This window comes from Microtus oregoni, unplaced genomic scaffold (assembly GCF_018167655.1).
Source record: "Microtus oregoni isolate MIOR12 unplaced genomic scaffold, Mior012 000079F_ref0000094, whole genome shotgun sequence".
In the NCBI taxonomy this organism is placed as follows: domain Eukaryota; kingdom Metazoa; phylum Chordata; class Mammalia; order Rodentia; family Cricetidae; genus Microtus; species Microtus oregoni.
The window spans coordinates 2,429,141-2,451,655 of NW_024544537.1; the positions used below are offsets into that span (position 1 = coordinate 2,429,141).

Sequence of the window (22,515 nt, forward strand, 5' to 3'; positions counted from 1 at the left end):
TGGCTTTACTTGTCTGTTTTGTTCTAACCTGCTAAGTTGCAAAACTAAAATAAAATATGTCATAAAAGGATTAACTATGAGGCTAATTTTTCAGTCTTCTGATGAAGAATTATGAATGGCCTTGAAAGCTTTTCAAGAGTCATCAGAGAACAGATGGGAAGAGACCGCCTTCTCTAAGGGCACCTGGGAATAACTCTAAAATCTAACTGATCACCCCCCAAAATAGCGCTTCATCATATGAATTTAATCTAAAAGCTCACCTGGCTGTATGCTAGATGAGTATAAAATAAAATTTTTAGTTTTATTAGTTATTTCATCCAAAGTGTTTGGGCAAGGGTCTAGTAAGAATGATATAAATAAATATGGCACTTCTCTTACTACAGTGCCAAATTTTGCTATAAGCAAAAGGAACTACATTTTCTTGTCTCATAAGTATACTATATTCTAGAGAGCACCTGAAAGATTAACTGAATTCATTTCACTATTTTAAAATTAGAAAGGAGAAAATCTAATGCTATTTCTGTAGATCTATTCTAACATATAAATAGTGTATACTGTAAAGCCTTAAATGTTCAGCTTAATTTCAATGTGAATGTAAATTCTCACTATTTGAATTAAGGAGATATATTGGCTGTTTATGATGTATCAACATTTGACTGAGTATTGTAAGTTATATAGATAAAACAAGATACTACCTTGCTTTAAGTAAGTATGAATCACAATGCATGCACAAAACAGTATACTAAAAGAACAAAAAGAGACTGTAGAGGAAATACACTTGTTTCTACATGGAAAGAGATCACAGTTTTATAATAATTGTGTCTTGAGATGTGGCTATGATTTTTTAAGAAACACACAGTACAAGAAAAGGAATTTGAAGGAAAGCAAATGAATTTGAAAATGCTGAAGAAAAATACAATATGATTTGTTGATTCAGATGTATGATGAATTAGTGAAAGTGATGACTGACGTAACTGGAAAGCTAAGCTCATGTTCAGCCCCCTTCTACTAAATGTGGTAAGCTAAGGCAAGTGGAAAATCAGAATGCAGCAACTGATGCGCATATAACGGGCTAAAACAGAGACAGGAAATGCAAAATTTAATCTAGATTAAGGAGTGTGCATTTGTATAGGAATCGTGATGATTTTAAAGAAAAATATCCCCCAAAGGGAGTGGTCCTATTAAATGGTGTGCCCCTGATGGAATAGGTATGACCTTGTTGGAGGAAGTGTGTCATGTTAGGGACAGGTTTTGGGGTCTCCTATGATCAAGAATACCACTCAGTGACATCGTCTACTTTTGTTGCCTGATATCAACATGCAACAGCTCCTTCTCAAGAATTATGTCTCTCTGAATGCTGCCATGCTCCACATCATGGTGATAATGGACTGAACATCTGACTAGTACGCTGCCATATCAGTGAAATGTTTTCCTTTGTAAGAGTTGCTGTGGCCATGGTGTCTTTTTACAGAAAAAAAAAAAAACCCTAAATAACACAGAAGCTGGTACCAGGGACTGGGGGAATCCTTTGATAAGCATGACTAGATGACTAGGTTCTCATTTGGAGAAATTAGGACTTTGTTACTTTTGATTAGGAAAGCAGTGGAATGTTTTAAGTGTTGCTTAAAGGTATATACTAGTAGGAACGTGCAAGACAGTGGTGCAGAGTACAATTTGATGAACTCTTGGGGGGGGCTGGCTCAAGAGGTTTTAGAGGGGAAGAGTTTTAGTATGTTACCTAGGTAATAGCTGTATGATATTTTGGTGAAGATTGTGGTGGCTTTTTACCCTTGTCTGAAGAGTTTTTTTGGGCTAAAGTGAAGAGTTCTGGACTAATTCCATGGGCAGAGGAAATCTCAAAACAGCATAGTATAAACTCTACTGTATGGTTATTGGTTACCACCAAATATTCTAATGAATATTTTTAATGAAATGGAGCACCGTCAGAAAATAAAAATACAAATCGTACAGATTATGATAAGGGGCACAAGGGAAAGGAATAGGGCTAAATCATGCATTCAAGAGGATAAGAAGATCAACAAACTGAATAGAGGTAATGATGACCTCAGGGCAAGACCCCACCCAGCTAAATGTCCAAATTGTGAATAGAACCAGGAATTGTGGTGCACACCTATAATTCCAGCACATGGAAGACAAAGGCTAACAGATCTCTTAGTTTGAAGCCAGCCTTATCTACTAAGTAAATTTCAGGAAAGCCAAGCTCAGGTAGAGAAAGACAGAAACATGGTGAAGATGTAATTGAATAAGAAACTCATGTTCCAGTACCAGCAAGCAACTGAAATTGGCAGCTTCAACTAAGGTTTTGAAGTTAAAAAATGAAGAAAGGGACTATGGACTTTGCCTCCACAACTAAGGAAAGTTGTTGAGGCCAGGCATGTATCAGGGGTGTCTTTGAATGGAAGCCTAGAGAGACCATTGCAAGAAACTGTTTAGTTGAACCTGAATTATCTTGGTGGCCCCAAGATGTTAGAGATGCCTGAGTCTTGGGATACCTGGCAAAGAGAACTTCTAACAGGGACTGAAACCCACTCAAGAGAAATAAATGGGTGGCAGTCAACAATGCTGAATAGATTTGGAGATCATAAGATCATTTTGACATTAGACATGGAGAGGCAGAGTTTGGAGTTTGCCCATTTGGTTTTGGTCTTGCTTTGGTCCAGTGTTTTCTCACTATGCTCTCGTCCCTACATTTTTGAATGGTAATGTATGTCATGTGTCATTATATTTTTGAAGTATGAGATCTCAATTTTGATTATACGGGGGAATTACAGTTAACAGATTTCCATGAGTCTCAGAAGAGACATTCAACTTTGAACAAGTTTGAGACTATTATACACTATAGCCTTTTCAAGTTGGACTGAATATAATTTTACATTTGGTCACTGGATAAATGAGACATCTGAAGAAAAAAAAGAAAATCATCCAGGAATAAAGTCCCAAGAAAAAGTAAATTGACATATTGGTATATCATATCCCCAGTAGAATAAAATTACATAAATCTTCCCAAATGTTTGTTTCTGCTATTCTCTACATACATAATGAAAATAGTCTTTTTGTAGTACCAGTCAAGTTAAAAAATTAAAGCTGACGTTGAAGTTGGAGTGTGGCTCTCTCCTTCTCTAAGCTCAAGCATGCTTCTTAAAGTAAAATCCAAAATTTCTGTATCATATCAGAAGAGCTACCTCATAAGGGACAATAGAGAAACGAAATAAAAGAACTATTTTGTTGCTATGAATCTCCTAATATTTTGCCCAATTTTTGAGACATATATATTATCTAAAATTTTATAATATTCAAATATATATTTTAAAGTTTTTATTATGTTATTAATGATCATATAGCATTAAAAAGACTTCATTTAGCTTCCTGTACATGATTTCAGGTTTGAGTCTCTATCAGATAACTAGGAATTAACTTTTTATACTCGAGATGTACATAACAAATATTGATCCTTTAATCTCTTGATATATGCTGCACATAACATTTAAAATGTTTAAGTTTTCTGCAGTGAACTAAGACCATGTCTTACAGTGAAATTTGAGGTTTCCAAAAGGAGGATAGGACCCCACAATGACAATACCACCAGGACAGTGATAACACCATTAAGCAGAAAAATACCACCTAAAGATCGGCTTTTTTTTTTTTTTTTTTTTTTTTTTTGGTTTTTCGAGACAGGGTTTCTCTGTGGTTTTGGAGCCTGTCCTGGAACTAGCTCTTGTAGACCAGGCTGGTCTCGAACTCACAGAGATCCGCCTGCCTCTGCCTCCCAAGTGCTGGGATTAAAGGCATGCGCCACCACTGCCCGGCTCTAAAGATCGGCTTTGCACTACAAAATGCTCTGGGCAACTTCTAGGTAGCTAGCTGAGATGATCCCACCTTATAGACTACACTATCCAAGACTTGAAACAAGCCCTGCATTTTCCAATTATGCAGAGACTGGAAAACAAATGATACAGCTACCTCTCCCAGGACTTGACAACCCAAATTTTTCTTTTTGGTCATATTTGATATGTTTTCAAGGTCAAACAGCGATATATTTTAGAGATTCAGGTCATCTTCAAACATTTCAGCAATCTACATAACATGGCATTTAATATATTTTAAAAACACAGTTTGTTCACTTTTTTATGACAGTGTCTACTCCTGGCAGAACCAATATTCTTCAGAGAAGATGATGGACATTGAAGAAACTGCAAGTGGAGTTTGCTATTTTTGTGGCAAAGGTTAGCTACTTGGTAAGAAAATGTTCTTGCCTTGACTGCTGACAGTATTTATGTTATACAAATCAGAGAAGCAGGACACAAAAGAAAGTGACTGCCAAACTTTGCCAAGATAAGATAGGACAACCCTTAAAAATATACCGATTCATAGAAAAGTCTGTTAGATATACTAGGCCTATAGACTGAAGATGGATGACCCGATATGGCATAAAAACCTTGGGTGATTGTCCAGGCAGCCAGCTGTTTCTGTCATTTCTCACATTTTTTGGAAGTCACTTGTTTGTACTTCTTGTTTCCTCAGTTATTATTGTTTTCTCTTTGGGTCTCCTGAGGGAGTCAAAGACTAAATAGTTATAGTTTTCCTTTTTTACCAAACTCAAAAAAGAAATTCACTGAAGAAATGTAAAGGATATAAGGTTGAGAGACATAAAAGGATAGTTTTGGTAACGCAAGCTAGAAAATGATTTAGGTACAACTTTTGGACTCACCAAGATAAGACAGATAGATATGGAGTATTTTCTCTGAATTTGTCAAGTACAAATTCACTAAAAATTGTTGATGTATTCATTGCCTGTATATATTATATATAGCTATTATACTTGTTACACATTTTTTCTTTTATTAATTACAATTTTCTTTTTTAAGTTTAGACCAAAATTGGAAATATGTTGATATCTTTTTTACAAAGATATCTGCTTGACGGCTAGAGGGCAGGGCTAGGCACTAGCTAACCACAGAGGTCTGGAGGTCTGTACAGACAGACAGGAAGCAATATGACTGGGCAGAGAGAGGAGGTGATAAAGCAAGAGGAAATAGAAACACAGTCTCTTTTCTATGGCTGGGAAATAAAGTAAGTATAGTGGTTGTGGTTTGTCTCCTTTGTCTTCTTGATCTCTCAGCATTTTCTCCAATATCTGATTGGGGCTTTTATTATTAAGACCTATTAGAACTTGTGCTACATAGAGGTCTATATGAGGTATAGCTAAGGTAAATGTCTATGGGAAAACTATTACTGAATATGAGTGAAGAGGTACAGATATGGCAAAATGATGATGATGCTTGCTTAGCAAAAGCAGTCATTTTGAAACATTTACACACACACACACACACACACACACACACACACACACATATATATATATATATATATATATATATATATATATATATATATATATATATATATATATGCATTTCCTAGAAAGGCCATGAAAGTACTGTAGTTTGTTAGATTATCAATTTTTTGCAACTTACAGGTAATTCCTGGAATAGAAGAGAAATAACACTTTGACTAGTTGATCTGAAACATCAATTAGTCAAAATGGATTGTGTCAAGAGAGAACATAAGAAATCCTGCCTAGTAGCTGGATTTAATTAAAAAAAAAACAAGCAAACAGGAATTCTTATTTTTAGAAAAGTATGGGTGATCTCAATATTTAAATGTTAAATCTTTCAAAATAAGGCTCCTGGGAAAAATGTATTCATTCTAGCTTCGTCTAGGCTCTGGGCATTCAGTTTGAAAATGCTGAACTAGATGAAGTCTATGTCAAAACTAGGAATGAGAAACAGGAGAAGTTCAAATATACAGTAATCAGACTGAAGGTGAGGCTGAAGCAATCCTGTGTGTAGAATGTGAATGTGTAAGAAGGCTTTTAATGCTATTTTATATATATTAGCTATACACATATAAAGGACTGTATACATGGTTAAGAGATTTGGAATCATGTTACAATTTTTGTCTGTTGTTTTTAAAAAAATGAAATAGTTGGAAACCTGATTGGTCTAAGCTGAAAGCAGAAAGCTGTTTTAGTTATAAGAGTCTGCATTAAGTACTAATTAGAAACTATTAAGAGAAAGCAGTCATGTTACAAGATGTACATGGAAAAATATGAATTGCTGATGGACATTTTCAAGAAGAAATATTACAGGCTGACTTTAATGAATTAGATACAGCTCATTGCTAATTAACAGTATCAGTTTGAATGGAAGCAGTGAACCAAGGTCTTTAAAATCAATTTATTTAAGTGTATTTAAGAATGGGTCCCATTATCTTGTTTGCATTGTCAATTTTCATGTGAAATATAGCATAGATCATAAACAGGTAAATTATTCCTATAAAGAGGTTTAAATAAATAATAACTACTGATCAAACAGTCAGGCTTATACTATAAGGGCTATTTAATATGCAAAGTGTAACTTTCACATTCTGTGTACTATGAAACAGATCATTACAAAAGTGAGATTTAAACATTATTTATCCTGAGACTGTTTACCAAAAAAAAAATCAATATTCCTAAGAGGAATATTTCTAATATTCTTCTGCCAATTTCTGCAAATGTTTTCCTCTAAAGAAAATAAGAAGTGCATGAGAGGTAGTTAATTCCAAACAAGAGTCAGGATAACTCCAAAGATCATGGGATTATGAATCATGGGGCCAGAAGTAGCTGTCAACAATCAAGAACAATAGGTATACTTCATTAGCACATTGAATAAAATGATAAAAGAATCTTTGAGTACACAATGGCATCATCCAATGTAGAAAAAAGGTAAGTATTTATAAAAGCAGAATAAAATGACTGGCAAACATAATGTCTCAGCAAAATTAGGAAACCTGTTATTTTATATGTGTTAATGTAATAACTGATGATGGAGAGAATAAAAAATGGATCCTAATGGTAATATGGGACTCATTATTAATATGAAAAGCTACTTGAAATCATTTCTCATAGTAATCATCTTAATCAAGCAATAATACAATTTCCTATTTTGCATCCTGAAAAATGTTATAGTATATAAGATTCAGTATCTTATGAGACCTATATTGGCAAAGAAAGAAAACAAAATTCAACTTGTGTCTTTTAAAGTCTCGCCTAGAACAAACTTGCAGTTTACAAGAAAGTTAGAGACTATGGTGCAAATTAAATTGTACCATGAGGGGATAAACAGACAGATCCAGAACTTTTTTAAGTCAATAATATATAATTTTTGAAATGTCAATGTCAGTGTAGAGGAGTGAAGTGAAAGGTGCTTTTGACTTAAATGGAATAATTCAATAAAATAATGAAATTAAATGCATGAACTAAATGGGATATTATTATAAAATTCAGGACATTTTAACCTAATTTAGACATTCCAATGGTGACTTTATGTTAAGTAATATGCAATTTTAATTTTTTTCTTAGGAGTTATAAACACATGGCCCATTATGGCATGCCTATATTCTAATTGAGACAAGCTGAATAATAATGGCATTTAAACTTCTTTGAATACAAAGAAAATTCGTATCAATTTATATTATATCCTTCATATGACAAAGCAGCAGAGTGGAGGAGGGACATCAAGAAGATGCCTGATTGCAAAACAAATGTTGATTTAGAGAAAGTAAAAAGAGAATAAGAGGGAATTCAGGCATTTAATATTCCGTGTTTTTACTTTTCTTTTTGTAGTATTTTCCAATAAAAAATGTTGGAAATGGCATGTGAAATGGTGTAACAGTTATAAGGTGTACCCTCTAAGCCTGACAACTATTGTTTGAGCCCAGGAATCCAAGTAAAGATAGAAGGAGAGAACATATGCCACAGAATTGTCCTTTGACCTTCCCATGAAATAAAAGATGCACACACTCACATTATGCACATATACACAATAAAATCAAAAGAAGGGAAGGAAGGATTGAAGGAATGAAAGAATTAAAAGATATTGTGAAAAGGACAAATTTAAGTAATATATTCACTGAGCATTTTTTAAATTAAGAAAAAATATTCCTTAGTATAGGGTAATATAGTAATTGTGTGAAATAATGGGTGTCATATCACGTATCTAAAAAAAGATGCAATATAATTCCATAGGACAAATTTTAGTGCTAAAGTCCATGGATTGCCCAATTTAAAGTTATGAATTTAATTTCCATTTCCTGTCACCTTGCATCCCTCTTCGTCAATCTTGTATCAGATGACATTATAACCCTAAATACAATACTCTTCATGATGCTGCCAGCAATCTACTCCCTGAAGCATGGGTTTTCACATTTCAGTGACATGTACCTCTCCTGGAATTTTCAGAAGAAAGTGATTTTAAGAGGATGTACCTTAATGTCAAAATGACTGCATGGAAGAGATTATGATCCTGAGCAAATACAGAATATATATGCATATTCCACGAGTCCCCTTGACAATCCAGTTAAATCCAGGATTCCTAACACTAAGACAATACTGCAGAATGCATCAGGAATTCAACTACAATTATTTCAGATATGTTGTTTTATCGAAGAGGAAGGTCTTATTTTTTTTATCAGTAAGGATTTAAATAATTATGTTTAAAATTACTTTCGTCATATGTACACTTGACTAAGGACTGTTCAGTATTTCTGATTTATAGGTCATTACAAATAAAAAAATTATATGGCAGAGACATCTTATTTTGTTTCTGTGGTGTAAATAACTTCCTCTTTACTTCCATTGGTGTTGTACTAAAAATGGGCTATTGAGGAACAATAGTTTCATGATTGCAGTCCCTTTAAATTCCATGTTAACATATTATTGTTGAAGTATTTCTTTATTTGTACATTTGCTAATGTGTATTTTGAAGTAACAGTGATTGAACTGGAAGAACCTGTCACTTTGAACAGTTTGAAAAATATTTACATTTCACAAAACTTAACTGATGTAAAAATATTCAAGAAACCCTGACACAAAACTGATCTGACTGGATAGATGAACATGACAACTTTTATTTTAGAAACATGTGATATGAAATAGACAGCTATAATAGTCAAGTTTTTAAAACTTTACGAAAGCTGATCTTGATTTTTTAAAGGACAAAAGTACAGTATGTAATGTAGGTTAAAATATATAAACAAGAGAAGCCTTTCTAATCTATTCTTGCTACATCCATAGCTGTGTGATTAATCTACAATTTGGATAATATTTTACAACAAAGTCAATACAAAATAGTTCTATAATATTAGATGAATATAAAATTTCAAACCTTTTTTTGTGAACAGATATAATGCTCCAGTAATTACTTATAAATTACAGCTTCCTTTTAGAAGTCAAACTAGATAAGATTATAGTCACTCAGGTTCACATGCATCAGAAAAATGAGAATATGGTTTGTTCAAACACTATTATTCATAAAAACAAGAACAAAAATTGATATAAAAACAATCTTCCGAAAAATTTAATTATCGATATAAGGTCTTCATAAAATCTATTTTACAATATTTCATGCCAGTATCATTAATCTACCCATTTCTTACCATCTTATTTTTACCATGTTGAGTCCACATCAGGAGTGACACTTATACGGATTTAAAACCGTTGGCATATCAACATATTAGTATATTTAATTAATAGAATGGTTGTATGATTAATACCAAGATTTCAAGCATAGAAAAAAGGATAGAACTACCCATGAAATTTATTTAGAAATGGGTTTGGTGGTCTTTACTTCATCTTAAAATAAAAAACAATTTAAAATAAAGATTAATTAAAAATGTATTCAGATCATGATATTATTCTTTATCTTTGGCAACTTTTTTGTATATATAATGTATGCATGAGAACTTTTGTGTCTGTATTATTATATATATCTTTATATTAGCCAGATCATGTGTAGGATGTAGTGACTCAGCCATAGAACTGAGTTTTCACTATTTATCATTATAGTCTTATTTGGTAAATAAAGGCAAGGTCCTTCTTTATGCAATAATAACCACTAACATCCATAACTGGAATAAGAATTCCAAATCTAATGTATAAAGTTTCTATCACTCCAATTCCAACAGCACACACTTGCCTTCCAGTGTACTCAGTAGATTCTAAGGGGAAGTTAAATGGTGATTGAATACAACTATTTTTTTCTATGTTTTAGTTTTCTTTTAAATTTGAAGATATTTGACCTAAGTAGCTTTTCAAAATTGTAGTAGTTAATGTTGTTGAAAAAATATTAAACAATACCATCATTTTTACAGTAAATTCCTGGGCATTGCTGTTAAAATTTCATCAACTACCTATCTTTCCTACAGAATACTTATTTATAATTGCCCCTTTTCACCATCGTTTTTGTAGAAAAAAATACTTGAAATTCAGCTTGCTAATGTTGGAATACACTGAAGATTTTCACATTAGGCGATCCTGTGTGATTTTTAATTTTTTTAAATTTTAAAACATTCTTTTTTTCATTTTACATACCAATCCCAGTTCCTACCCCCACCTCCTCTTGCTCCACCCTGCCTTCCCCAACCCTTCTGCCCATCCACTCCTCAGAGAATAATAGGCCTCCCATTGGGTGTCAACAAAGTCTTTTTGAGGCAACCCCCCCCCCCCCACCATATCTAGGCTAAACAAAGCATCCCATTAAAGAGAACCAGCTTCAAAAAGCCAGTTCAAGCATGAGAGATAAATCCTGGTGCCACTGCCAGTGGCCCCACAGACTGACCCAGTCACACAAAAGTCATCCACATTCAGAGGGCCTAGAGGGGACCAGAGAAGTGGGGAGGAGAAGATGAGGGAAGAGGATAGCTGTGTGATTTATTTTAAAACTCAAGCTTGGAAGTTTAAAACAACTGAAAAGAAACAGAGAGGAAGTGTATGCATCTTACTCCCTAAGAGAAACAACAACAACAAAAAATCTTTGTTGCTATTGATTAACTTCATGGACTTCTTGACCCAGTTTCTAATATCTTCTGAAATGACATGTTAGAAAGGACAGTTTCGCTCTGCTAACCCCCCCCCCCCCCTGCTCCCTACCTCTTTTTCCTTTCCGAAAGCTGTGTACAGATCTCGTGCCACCGCAGACTCAAGCTTCCTAATTTCTCCTGGAGAATATTGGCATCCGTTTTTGAAGACTGTTGAATTATTTCTTCTCCAGTTGTATTCAGTGTTTTGACAACAATTTGCCGCTGTCCAATGCCATCCTGGAGTTCCTGTAAGCCACCAAGAACGACAAAACAAACATGAAACCCCAAGTCCTTTAACTTGAAAAAAAAAAAGTTTAAACAACATGCTCCCATGTACAGTTCCACCGAGAGGGAGAAATCGAAAGGCTCACAGTGAAAGCTGCTCCACGAACTTGCTATGCCCACATCCAAAGGCTACAAGACAGAAAGACAACTTTCATGTCAGTGAGAAAGCTCCTTCTCAATTCTGCTGGAGGGTTTGTTTTGTAAGCTTGTCAGCAAGAGGATGTTACCATGTCCTACAAATCAATTAGTTGGAAACCTTCTCAAGAGCAAATTCGATTTCTTGTCCCCACAAGGATGTTCTATGTTTAATAGTCTATGAAGCGTTGTAAAATTTAAACATGTACCAAGTATTTGGATTTCTTAGTTGGTTGTCAATATAAAGGTGAAAAAGGACAAACGTACTTTATCTATAGTATTTTTTAAAACCTTCAGGAGCTTTTTAAATAAAAGTAATTACTATATTAAAGGCATTTATTTCAAATTCTGTTTGCACCAATCTATTTTGCATTATAAAGCCACATAAAACTGAATATTAACTGCTTTCAGGGCAACCCATCAAGAAACCTCTAATGTATAGTAATAAATCTGAAAATAATCTATAGCTATCAGAACAGTTTTATGAGTCATTGGTGGTGTCAACCTTTCATATATTCCACATTTTATCATAGATGAAATTTAAGAGTAAAGTATCAGAAAATTGTTCCATTAAGAAAGAAATGATTACAACCAAGTATGAATAAAATGAGAATGATTTTTTACCATTAAAAATACAAATTACATTCCCTTCTCTGTTAACCTATCTAAGAGATAATTTAGAATTTTAAAGGAAAATAACACATTGGCAAATCTGAAGTGCAAAATAAAAACTTGAGATAATTTCATATTAAAATCTAAATGGCTCCCAAATCCTTGTGTTACTAGCAATATTTTAACAATACACAGATTATTCTTGTTCATACATATGATTTAAATGATTTAATATTCACATGTCCCTTTACTTGTTCATGCAATACCAGCTAGGTTCATAACAGACATTTATACATATCTACCAAGTCAAAGAATTAAAACTGATTGTAAACTTAATCAACTCTCTATAGGAATTTCACTCATTCTTCAGTGTCAAACTATTTTATTAATCCCACTTTTACAGTTTTTATTTATTTATGTTTTTAATATGCACATGTATTTGCTATCATGAATTTATGTGCATCACATAAGTGAATGTGCATGCCAATGATAGAAGAGTGTATCAGATCACCTGCGAATAGAACCTGGGTCTGCTGCAAGAGCAATAGGTGCCCTTAACCACTGAGCCTCCTCTCTAGCTCCTACTAGTAGCTTTTTAATACAGCAATTTTGTAGTCTAATTCTTGCAATTAAATAACCCCAAAAATCAACAATAATGTTATCAAGGTCTTCATTTGATGGTCACATCACAGCACAATAAAAATGAAAACATGCCTTCTTCAACGTTTACATTGCTGTCTTGACCATACTCCTGACAGTACATAATACATGATGTACAAACATGTCATGTTTTCTTGCAACTAGCCAACCTGACTCATCAGTTACATTTCACACTTTTCTAGTTGTTCATATCGCCACTGTAGGCATTAATAACTATTACTTGGTAGCAAGACACTAGTCTTAACAAACTGTGACTGCATTCCTATTACAATAAAATAATAGAAATAAGGCCACTTTTTCTGTCTAACTCAGAATGCTCTATCTGGTGCATAAGAAGTTTCTTTCTTTTCTGTTTTCTTTTGTTTTTGTTTTTTTTTTCTTTTGGTTTTTAGAGACAGAGTATCTCTGTAGCTTTGGAGCCTGTCCTGGAACTAGCTCTTGTAGACCAGGCTGGCCTCAAAGTCACAGAGATCCGCCTGCCTCTGCCTCCCAATTTCTGGGATTAAAGGTGTGCGCCACCACCACTCAGCCGTATAAGAAGTTTCAATCCGTATCTTTTCAGTGAATAGATCTGTGAATTAAGGGAAATGGATACAAGAAAGGAAGGAATATAGAAAGGCAAGAAGAATGAAAGAGATGAAAGGAAGCTAGCCCAATAAAACACAACACGATGGTATCCTTGCATCACTAAAAGAATCATAAAAGAAGACAGGCAGTGGTGGTGCACACCTTTAATCCCTGCACTCAGGAGGCAGAGGCAGGTGGATCTCTATAAGTTCAAGACCAGGCTGGTCTACAAGAGCTAATTCCAGGACAGGCACCAAAGCTACATAAAGAAACCCTGTCTTGAAAAAACAAAAGAACAAAAACATCAACAACAACCCCCCCCCAAAACAAAACAAAAACAAAACAAAACAAAAAGGTAGTATTCTAGCTGAAGAGATTAGAAACAGTTGTACAGTTGTGAGTTACAATTTCTTATATACAATAAGACAGAGACATGAAGGTTCTTAATATATAATAAATCAGAAAAGAATGAAGTAATTATTAGGAAACAAACAAACGGATTCTAAGGAAGTTTGGGAGTTGATAAATGGCTAGCACTTAGTCACATAGAGGTTCAGGGAGAGGGAGATGATATCAAAATGCAAGGACCTTTGTAGACAATCTATTTCAGTAATTTTGTAGTCTACTTCTTGCAATTAAATAACCTGGGTTTTATATTGCTGTTATGAGAATGTGAGGGTAAGCAGAGTTATAACCATGGGTATGTATTGTGGATAAACAGAGTATATCTTATTTTTATTATGGAGTTTGTAATTCATGGAAAGTCATTTGAAGACAACTCATTTTCTTGCTCTGTGTGGTGCCACTTCCCTGTCATCTCAGTATCTGCTAATTTGGAGGTGGAGGTGTAGGGGTCAAAATGTTTAAAGCAGTCTGAGCTACGTGAATCCTTGATTAAATAATAAAAAGTGAAAGGGAAGGAAGAAAGGAGAGAGATACAGAAAGAAAGAGGGAGAGAGAGAGAGAGCCTTCCACTCTGAAAAAAATTCTACAAGTATGAAGCCTTTTTTGCTACTGAGTTATTCTAAAGAAGGATAGACTAATGATGAGGCAGACAACGTAGCCAAGTATAGGCACCTAGAAGATAGGTTATTAAAGCTAAACTAGAAATTGGACAAAGGGTTAGGAAAGAAAAGTCTGGAAGTAATATGAAATGTTCAATAAAATCACCAGGGTTTGGAAGCAACTAGAATCATGCAAGCATGTATGAGACTCCTGAAGGGAAAAGCTTTGCCTAAAAGAGTAAGCATAGAGGCAGTTAGAAAGCATTTTTAGATTTCATCTTTGTACAATCACATGCTGCTCAAAATTACTCAGAGATTTGAAGCTCATTGTTTTAAAATGCCCAGGACACAAGAACTTACTGGACTCAGTAATAATAAAAGACTCAGAATTATAGAAGATGACACAAATTTGAGAGGTACTGTGGAGTGACAAGATGGAGTTTTAGGGGGAAAAAAGGAATAGATATTGTACAATATGGTGTACTTGTATTACCAAATAAACATTTACTTATGAATAAATTATCATAATAAAATTTAAAATTATTAAAGGAAACTCATATAGAGCTAGTTAAACTGAAGATTCTGCATCATCGGGTCTACTTAGGGACAGGAATTCTATATTTCTCACTCTCTCTAAGAGGAGGGGAATAGTGCCAAAACAGACAAAGCTTTGCATAGTAAGGTTGCAAAGTAAATGTCATGAATCTTCTGTATGCAAAGAATTTTTATTGCTGGTCACAATGATAAAACCACTTCAGATTTCTTATGTCAAACACATCCATTGGTAGTTTTGATCTTAGTGCTGAATCTCCCAGCTGATGTCTATGGTGACTTTTACAGCTCAATTGTAGAACCAATTAAGGATTTTATTATTTCCATATTGCAGATAAGATAGTATTGTGTAGCTAAAAATGGAATAATTACTTAAAATTATTATTTCTTAATCTCATTTATACAGAATCCTAAATCAAAGCCTTTAGTTTTCTTTTTTAACTTTGCAAAAGAAGACCTCATTAAATAGTGTATTGAATTTGTTTGAGAAGACTTTGTATCCAAAAAGAAATATTTATAGTGTATGTTCTACTTAAGAAGAATTTTCAGTTATAAAGCATAAGAGAAAAAACGGATCAAACAGTAAATAAAAATTTTATTTGCTGTACCATGCTTAGCTTATGAGGCAGAAAAAGATAGCATTCAATTTACATTAAACATGAAGTCTCAATAGCTTCATTCAAAGAATGAAAACCATTAATTTTAATTCTATAGTGTATACTTATCATAGGTAATGAATTATTCATTGGCAATGAACGTTTTAAGGTTTGATATTAAATTAATATACAGTTGTCATTGGCATCCTTATCTACTTTTGTAGCAATTAACATCTAGTTTTAATATTGGACAAAATGAAAATCATAATTAAATCTATTGGATTTTTCAACATAGGTAGAAAGCTTTGTGATTTGATTCCAATATTTAAGCATTCATTCTTAATAAGGCGTGCATATCAAACTCCCCCAGGGAGCCTTTTCAAAACACAAAAGCCCTGATTTCCATGTCAAGCCTTCAGAATCAGAATCTCAGTGACCTGGCAAATGGGGCAATGATGGTGTTTAAAACTGATATGCCATGAAACAAAGGTGGGGGCAACTAACTGTGAATATACAAGGGCTATGTCTGTCTGATAACAATTGCATTGCTCTTAGTTTCCTTTTTAATCAGGAAGGGAACTGAAATTACAGAAAACATCACTGTTACATGTCTAAGTTCTTTTAAGTCTTGTTAAATTGAGGGGAGGAAACAAGAAATACACTGAAGGCAAAATGTGAATCATTTAGAGATGGAAGAATAAGAAACAGAGAAACCCTACTTTTTCTGTGACACACTGAATAAATTTTAGAAAAGACTACTTGTAAAATTTCCAGAGTCATATTAAAATACAATGAATGGAAAATAAACAGTGATAAATACAGAAAAGCAAGGCACCAAAGTGTAAAACACCACAGTTATGAGAACATGTACAATGCAATGTTATATGTACTATGTAGGAAATAGATGAATTGCAAACTTCAAACTAAGGAATGAAATAGGTAAACAAGAGAGATAAAGTATGATTTGGGAGATAAAGATGAAGGCTGATAGAACAAAGCAAAAGTATACAAAACCTCAGTGAGTGAATACCTAATTCTGTATCCTGTCACAGGGTTTCAATTATTGCAATCTAGATTCTTTTCAGGCAGGCTAATCATTGATTTAGTTTACTAATTGATGAAGAGAAAATATGTAAGATAATGAACCAACAAATAGTTGTCAAACAGGCAGGTGAATTTTGGTGTGTTTTTCAACCTCATGCTGCTTTGTCTCTTTTATGTGCTATAGAAAATCATTTCCATTGTTTTTCCCTGTTAGTTCCTAGGATGCACACATTTGGAAAAATAGTCTGGGATCTGATCTCAAAGATGAAGAAAATAAATTTATTTCCTGCCTTAATTCCTTAACGCGATAGTCACCACTGTCTTCAGAGATTCTAACATGCTACATAACGTATCTTTCAATTTTTATCCAACAATGAGTTTTTTCACTGAATCAATCCAAAGAGGGCAAATTCCCAAAGTACAGAGGAGGCCCAGGGGCAGCGCATATTTGTTCAGTAATTTGTGAATTAGGTAATTCAGTCCTGGAGGCATATGTAATGATCATGCATGAACAGCTGCAGAACCCAGTGAGAGAGGCTGAAAGATGGCCAAAGCTTCCTGCGCTTTTGAGGAAAGGCCAAGTTGAAAGCAAAGAATCAAAAGTATAGGGTGTGAGACTGGAGACCAGGAAGGCTCTGAATGAGAAAGCAAGAGTCAGGATTACCTACTAATTTCAAGATCAAGTCCTCTTCCCCCATATTGTCCTAGCAGCCTGCTGCTCTCCCACCCCAACAGTTTAGCTCAAAGTCCCAGGGAAAAGGAATGGCTTTCATTCTACCTTTTTGACTGGAGTGTTTTTAGGTCTTGATGATGATATTCATCTCCAGATTTTAAGTGTGCCTCAGATTTAACCTTGGGAAAAAGTCTGAAAGAGCTTTTACTAGTAATTTGCAAACTAAATCAAACCAAAGAGAGCCAGTCTTTGCAAATGAACATTAGAAAAATTTCTTAAATATCCCCTTAGCCTCTTCCTTCCCCTGGTCTCATTTTCTTTCCAGTCTATTAAACATTTATTATGCTACATTAGTAAAATCAGTGAAACCACATGTATACTTTTTAATGAGTTTTCAATAGGAACTGGGGTTAGGAGGTGTTCCTTTAGATCTCATCTAGTAACCTGTCTTTCCCTTGAGACACAAAGTAGGCATGCTCATTGGCGTAATTTGATCTTTGCTTGTGATAATGACTGTCATTAAAAGAATAAACTCATTTTAAAAACAGAATTAGACACTTTCCTTCTCAAAACAAACAGCTTGCAAGTGGACTAAATAAAGAAAATATGTGCAGTAGTAATTTATTATTATGAGACTTAGAATAATATCTAATATCAAATTGTAATAAAATTTAATTTGCATGTATTTATCTCATTGGTAATATTGATATGTTATTATTATTATTACTATCTCTTAACAAAAATACCAGGCAAATTTATCATGAAGTACTTTAAGTACTACATGTAGAAAACAGTGTATGTGTGTGTATTTTCTCTTTAGTTTTAAACAGAAATTCAGTGCAAACTGTTATACAAAGAGATATCATGCTTACACCTACACATACTTTCCACTCACCAAAACACCACATCCACACATTCACAGACACACACAACTGTGGCTTTTAAAGTTCTGAAACAGGGTCTTTATATTAAATCTGTTATCAAATATGTGCTATCAAACCATATATGTTTTAAAGTCCGTTTGTCTGTTTGATTGTTTAAATGTATTTTTTGGAGTATGTTACTACTATTCTACCATTCACTAAAGTCAATTGAATTGCTTTAGAGAAAACTGTTGCCATAAAGTACACAACTTTCAAATTAACTACATTTTTCTTTGATCAAAGCAATGCTAGGCTTTTCTAGGTTCACAGGATTACTCAGTCCCTCTTGGGTTTGAAATCACTTGTGAGAACTTCAGGGAAAATGCCTGAGAACACTTCAAAGCAGTTTGTTTTTGTTTTTCCTCCATTTGTTCCGATTTGTTAAGAAAACAAATTGGCCTTTCTCTGCTAAAAGGCAGCTAGTGTCTGACAGACATGCTTGCTCCTTTGTTAAGTGGTCTTGGTTGCAGAACACATGATTTGGGTATACAATTTTTTTTTCTACATAATTGCTAGCTTGGTCTTCAGTACAGGTTAGATATTTCAACTTTGGACATATTTCATGTAAACAAAAATATCCTGGCTTTTATGACAAGACTATCTGAAAGGAAAAAAAAGTCATTTAAAATGTCCTCATTTCTTTCTAGAGTTATTATCAATTTGGAGCCACGCAAGTATTTATTTTAGAAAAATTGGAAGCTAGACCAGGATACAATGTGTACAAATGTATTTATAGAAATAGTAATACAATCATTTAAAATAAGGCAATATGTGAATAGAACAGAATAAGGACTAGAAATGTTTGCTTAAAATGTAAATTTCATTGGTATTGTTTAATTTTAAATAAAAATACAGTATCAATTTAATTGTGGTGTGTATGTCCACATGTGAGAGCCCATTTTGAGGACAGAGGACAACTTGATAGACTTGGTTATCTACTTCCACTATGTGAATTCTGGGTAAGAAACTCAGGTAGTCAGGCTCCTCCAACAGGACTCTAACCAACTGAGCCATCTTGTTAGCTTTAGTTTATTTGGCAGTAAAAGCAAGAGTTTTATATTAATATTTTCCAAGTGTGTAAAACTTTTTAACTCTGTATTTTACTGTTTCCTGAGCACTTCCTATGTGTCCAGAGTTATACTAAATGCTGATCACCTTGCCTACAGGAAAAGCAACTGGAAAAAAAAACACTCTGGATCAAAAAATGGGAAAACTATGGAGTAACCAATTTGAAAGCTAATTGAATGTGATAGCTTGCATTAGGGAAAATCTGTGTCTTTGTTAGGGTTTCTATTGCTCTGAAGAGACACCATGACTAATTCCTTTGCAATGCTTACAAAGGAAAACATTTAATTGGGGATGGCTTACAGTTTCAGAGGTTCAGTCCCTTTTCATCACTACAAGAAGCATGGTGGCATACAGGCAGGCATGGTTCTAGAGAAGGAGTTGAGAGTTGTCTATCTTGATCCACAGGTAGTAGCAGGAGACTGTTGCTCAAGGCCTAATTTGAGCATATAAGACCTCAAAGCCCACTTCCACAGTTACACACTTCCTCCAACAATGCCAGAGGTACTCCAACCAGGCCCCACCTCCCAATAGCACCACTTCCTATTGGTCAAACATTCAAACACATGAGGCTATGGGGCCATTCCTATTCAAACCACACACCATGGTTATAATGGAAATAAATCCATTTGCGGCATAAGAAGACAAAAAACTTACTTTGTACTGATGATGGGACTGGAGAAAAATATGTTAGTTGGGCATAGTAAATGGGGTTGACAGGAAATCATCTACTTAAAAGAAGTATTAAATAGACTCATCTGGTTGGATTTATATACCTCTGCATATATATATAATACTAACTAGTAAAGTAAAAGAGGTCACAGATTTGAAAGTAGGGGCATGGGAGAACTGGGAGGGAGGACATAGAAGGAGAAAAGAATGCAATTATATTTTAATTCAAAATTAAAAGTATATGCTATAAAAGTAGCAGTATTATCCAAATATATTTTTGGAATGCCTGAATATTTTCATAACCAGTTACATAGGAAAATGATGGGAGTAATGTTGCAATTTTCCTCCTTGATATTATATTTTACTGATATTTGATGGAGTACACATTGATTAATATCATGGATGGGCAAAAGACTTAAGGCTGAGAGGCAGTACAATAATACACAATATTTTTTTGAAAGAGGAGTCATTTAGAGACACTTACTATGTAGCTCTAGCTGGCTCCAGACTTGAACTTTTCCTCTCACAACTCTCTGAAATCAGGGGTTCCTGGCATACGTTACAACCTCCACTAATATTCCATTCAAATGTGCAAATATTATTTTTGTAATGATGATGATTTTATTACTATAACTTTCACTTATAAATTAATAATAATCAATGCTCAAAATGATTTCCAGCTAATGAGCTATGCAATCATACTTAAACCTCTACTTTTGATCAACAACCTAAATATAATGCAAGACAACACAGCACCCAAGTAGATAAATACAATGTTACATAATACAACTGTGGATTTTTTTGAAAGCTACAAATTATCAGAAACTTTGTGTATGCACATGCATAATTACAATTCTCTCTGTCTCCCTCTGTGTTTGTGTGTGTGTGTGTGTGTGTGTGTGAGAGAGAGAGAGAGAGAGAGAGAGAGAGAGAGAGAGAGAGAGAGAAAGTTTAGCATGAAATTAGGATAAGAAACAAAGAATTTGTTTCATCTGTTATTGTAAATACCTTGAGGACAGTTTGTTTAGCATTTCTTTTGTAATGCAGTGTTAAATAGTGTTCAGCTCAGTAAATGTTATAAAACAGGGTTGATTCATAGAGAATGAACATGATATGATATCACTAGACATTTGGGTGGTTTCTAATTTGTAAAAAGTTCAAAGTAAATTTTGGGAACTATACTATACACTAACATAGAAAAGCGACATTAAAGTCAGTTGAATTCTTTCAGAACCTTATTTTTTTCCACAAGGAAAGGAACAGTTTCCCAGGACCTCAAAAATGGAAAGACCCAGAATTAGATAGAAAAGGTTTTATAGAACCGATCTGTATGTTTAACATCTATTCATTGATTTTAAGCATTCAGTTTAAGTTAGGAAAGCTCCAGGGCAAATTAACACTATGTATCTAAATACGAATTGGGCATCATAGCAATGTAAAATCTTTTATACCTCTCCAAAGTTATAAAGCCATTAAATACAAGCTCATTTTAATTCAAATTCTAATTGCTGCTGTTGGGTTTTTTAATTTCTAACTCATTATCTATTGTGTGTTTCCATTCCTGTGTTTTGTAGAATCTAATGAGAAAAGGCAAAGATAGCAGCAATTGTTGCCTGGGCATACACCCTGGAAACCCAAACCATCAGGCACAAAAGGATTGATTCTTTCTCTGCTATTAGCATATTCTAAAATGTCAACAGTATGCGTGATTGTGAACCTCATCCAAACCAAATGAATCCAGGAGAGTGAAATGACTGAGGACTTAAGAAAATACAGTGCCAGAACAGTCCCACTTATCCATGTGAATATTTAAATGTCCAGCAATAACTACAGAGATGAAAATGAACTGAAACCGAATTGCCTTCCTTTTCAATCTTATTTGTGGAAAGGAAAAGAGGCAATTATGTAATGGAATCATTTCCTAAGGTTTTAGTTCTAGCAATGTGTTCCTCCTAAGGTAACACTCAGCATTAAACAAACTTTCCATTTAAGTAAAGCATCAAAGGAAATATTTTCAAGCCAATATTAACATCTCTTTTGAAAATGATTTTTATTGATTTATTCGAATGACATATGAATTTTGTCAGTTACTGGTCTAGAAACTACTGAATCGTATATTTGAACCCTGCACTTGCTTTTCCTCTGGCTACTGTTTGTATTATTGATACTCCTATAGTTCTTACACACTTGATCCTATGTGCACAAGATTTTTACGCACTCTGGTCATTTAGAGATATATCCTACAAATTGTTTCCTCTCAAATTATTTATTCCTACAATATTGTATATAACCTTTATAGATTAATCTTCCAGATAGATGAACAAAAAGAATGCCTATTTCCTTGCCTAGTAAAACTGAAATAACAGAGACAACATTCAGACCTCTAAATCAGCTCTGGAGAAGATCTTTTCAGGCATGTGAAAGTGAGTTTCCAAGTCTACATGCATGCTTCTACAGAGGTGGTTCACTCCCGTGCAATGGGGACACTCTGGTCATTCCTCGAATCTTGACCCATTCTTTGTCATCCAATACACACAAACACAAATTTCTACTCTTCTAATTGTTACATCCAGTGCACTAGACAAGGAGCTACATGGGAGCAGAAAGTAACTGTTGCTGTCCCTTCGTTGCCTACTGTATCAGCCATGTGCCAGATACATGGTGGTACACAGAAATAATTTCTTAAATGGATAAATGAAGGACACCTCACAAATGATTTTATATGAACAAATACTTATCTGTTTCTTTTTACAAAATTCTACTGCAACACAGACTGGGTTTACTTTGTGGTGTTTTTTTCTAAATCT

General features: G+C 34.1%; 1 protein-coding gene across 2 annotated transcripts in view; it reads right to left on the reverse strand.

Moving 5' to 3' along the window:
* Dmd (dystrophin) overlaps positions 1-22,515 on the reverse strand; it is a 1,759,261-nt gene that overhangs the window by 836,634 nt on the left and 900,112 nt on the right. For both annotated transcript variants that reach the window (XM_041642825.1, XM_041642826.1), the window contains one exon: positions 10,991-11,166. In XM_041642825.1, the coding sequence (XP_041498759.1) occupies positions 10,991-11,166 (176 nt within the window). The remainder of the gene's footprint in view (positions 1-10,990; positions 11,167-22,515) is intronic.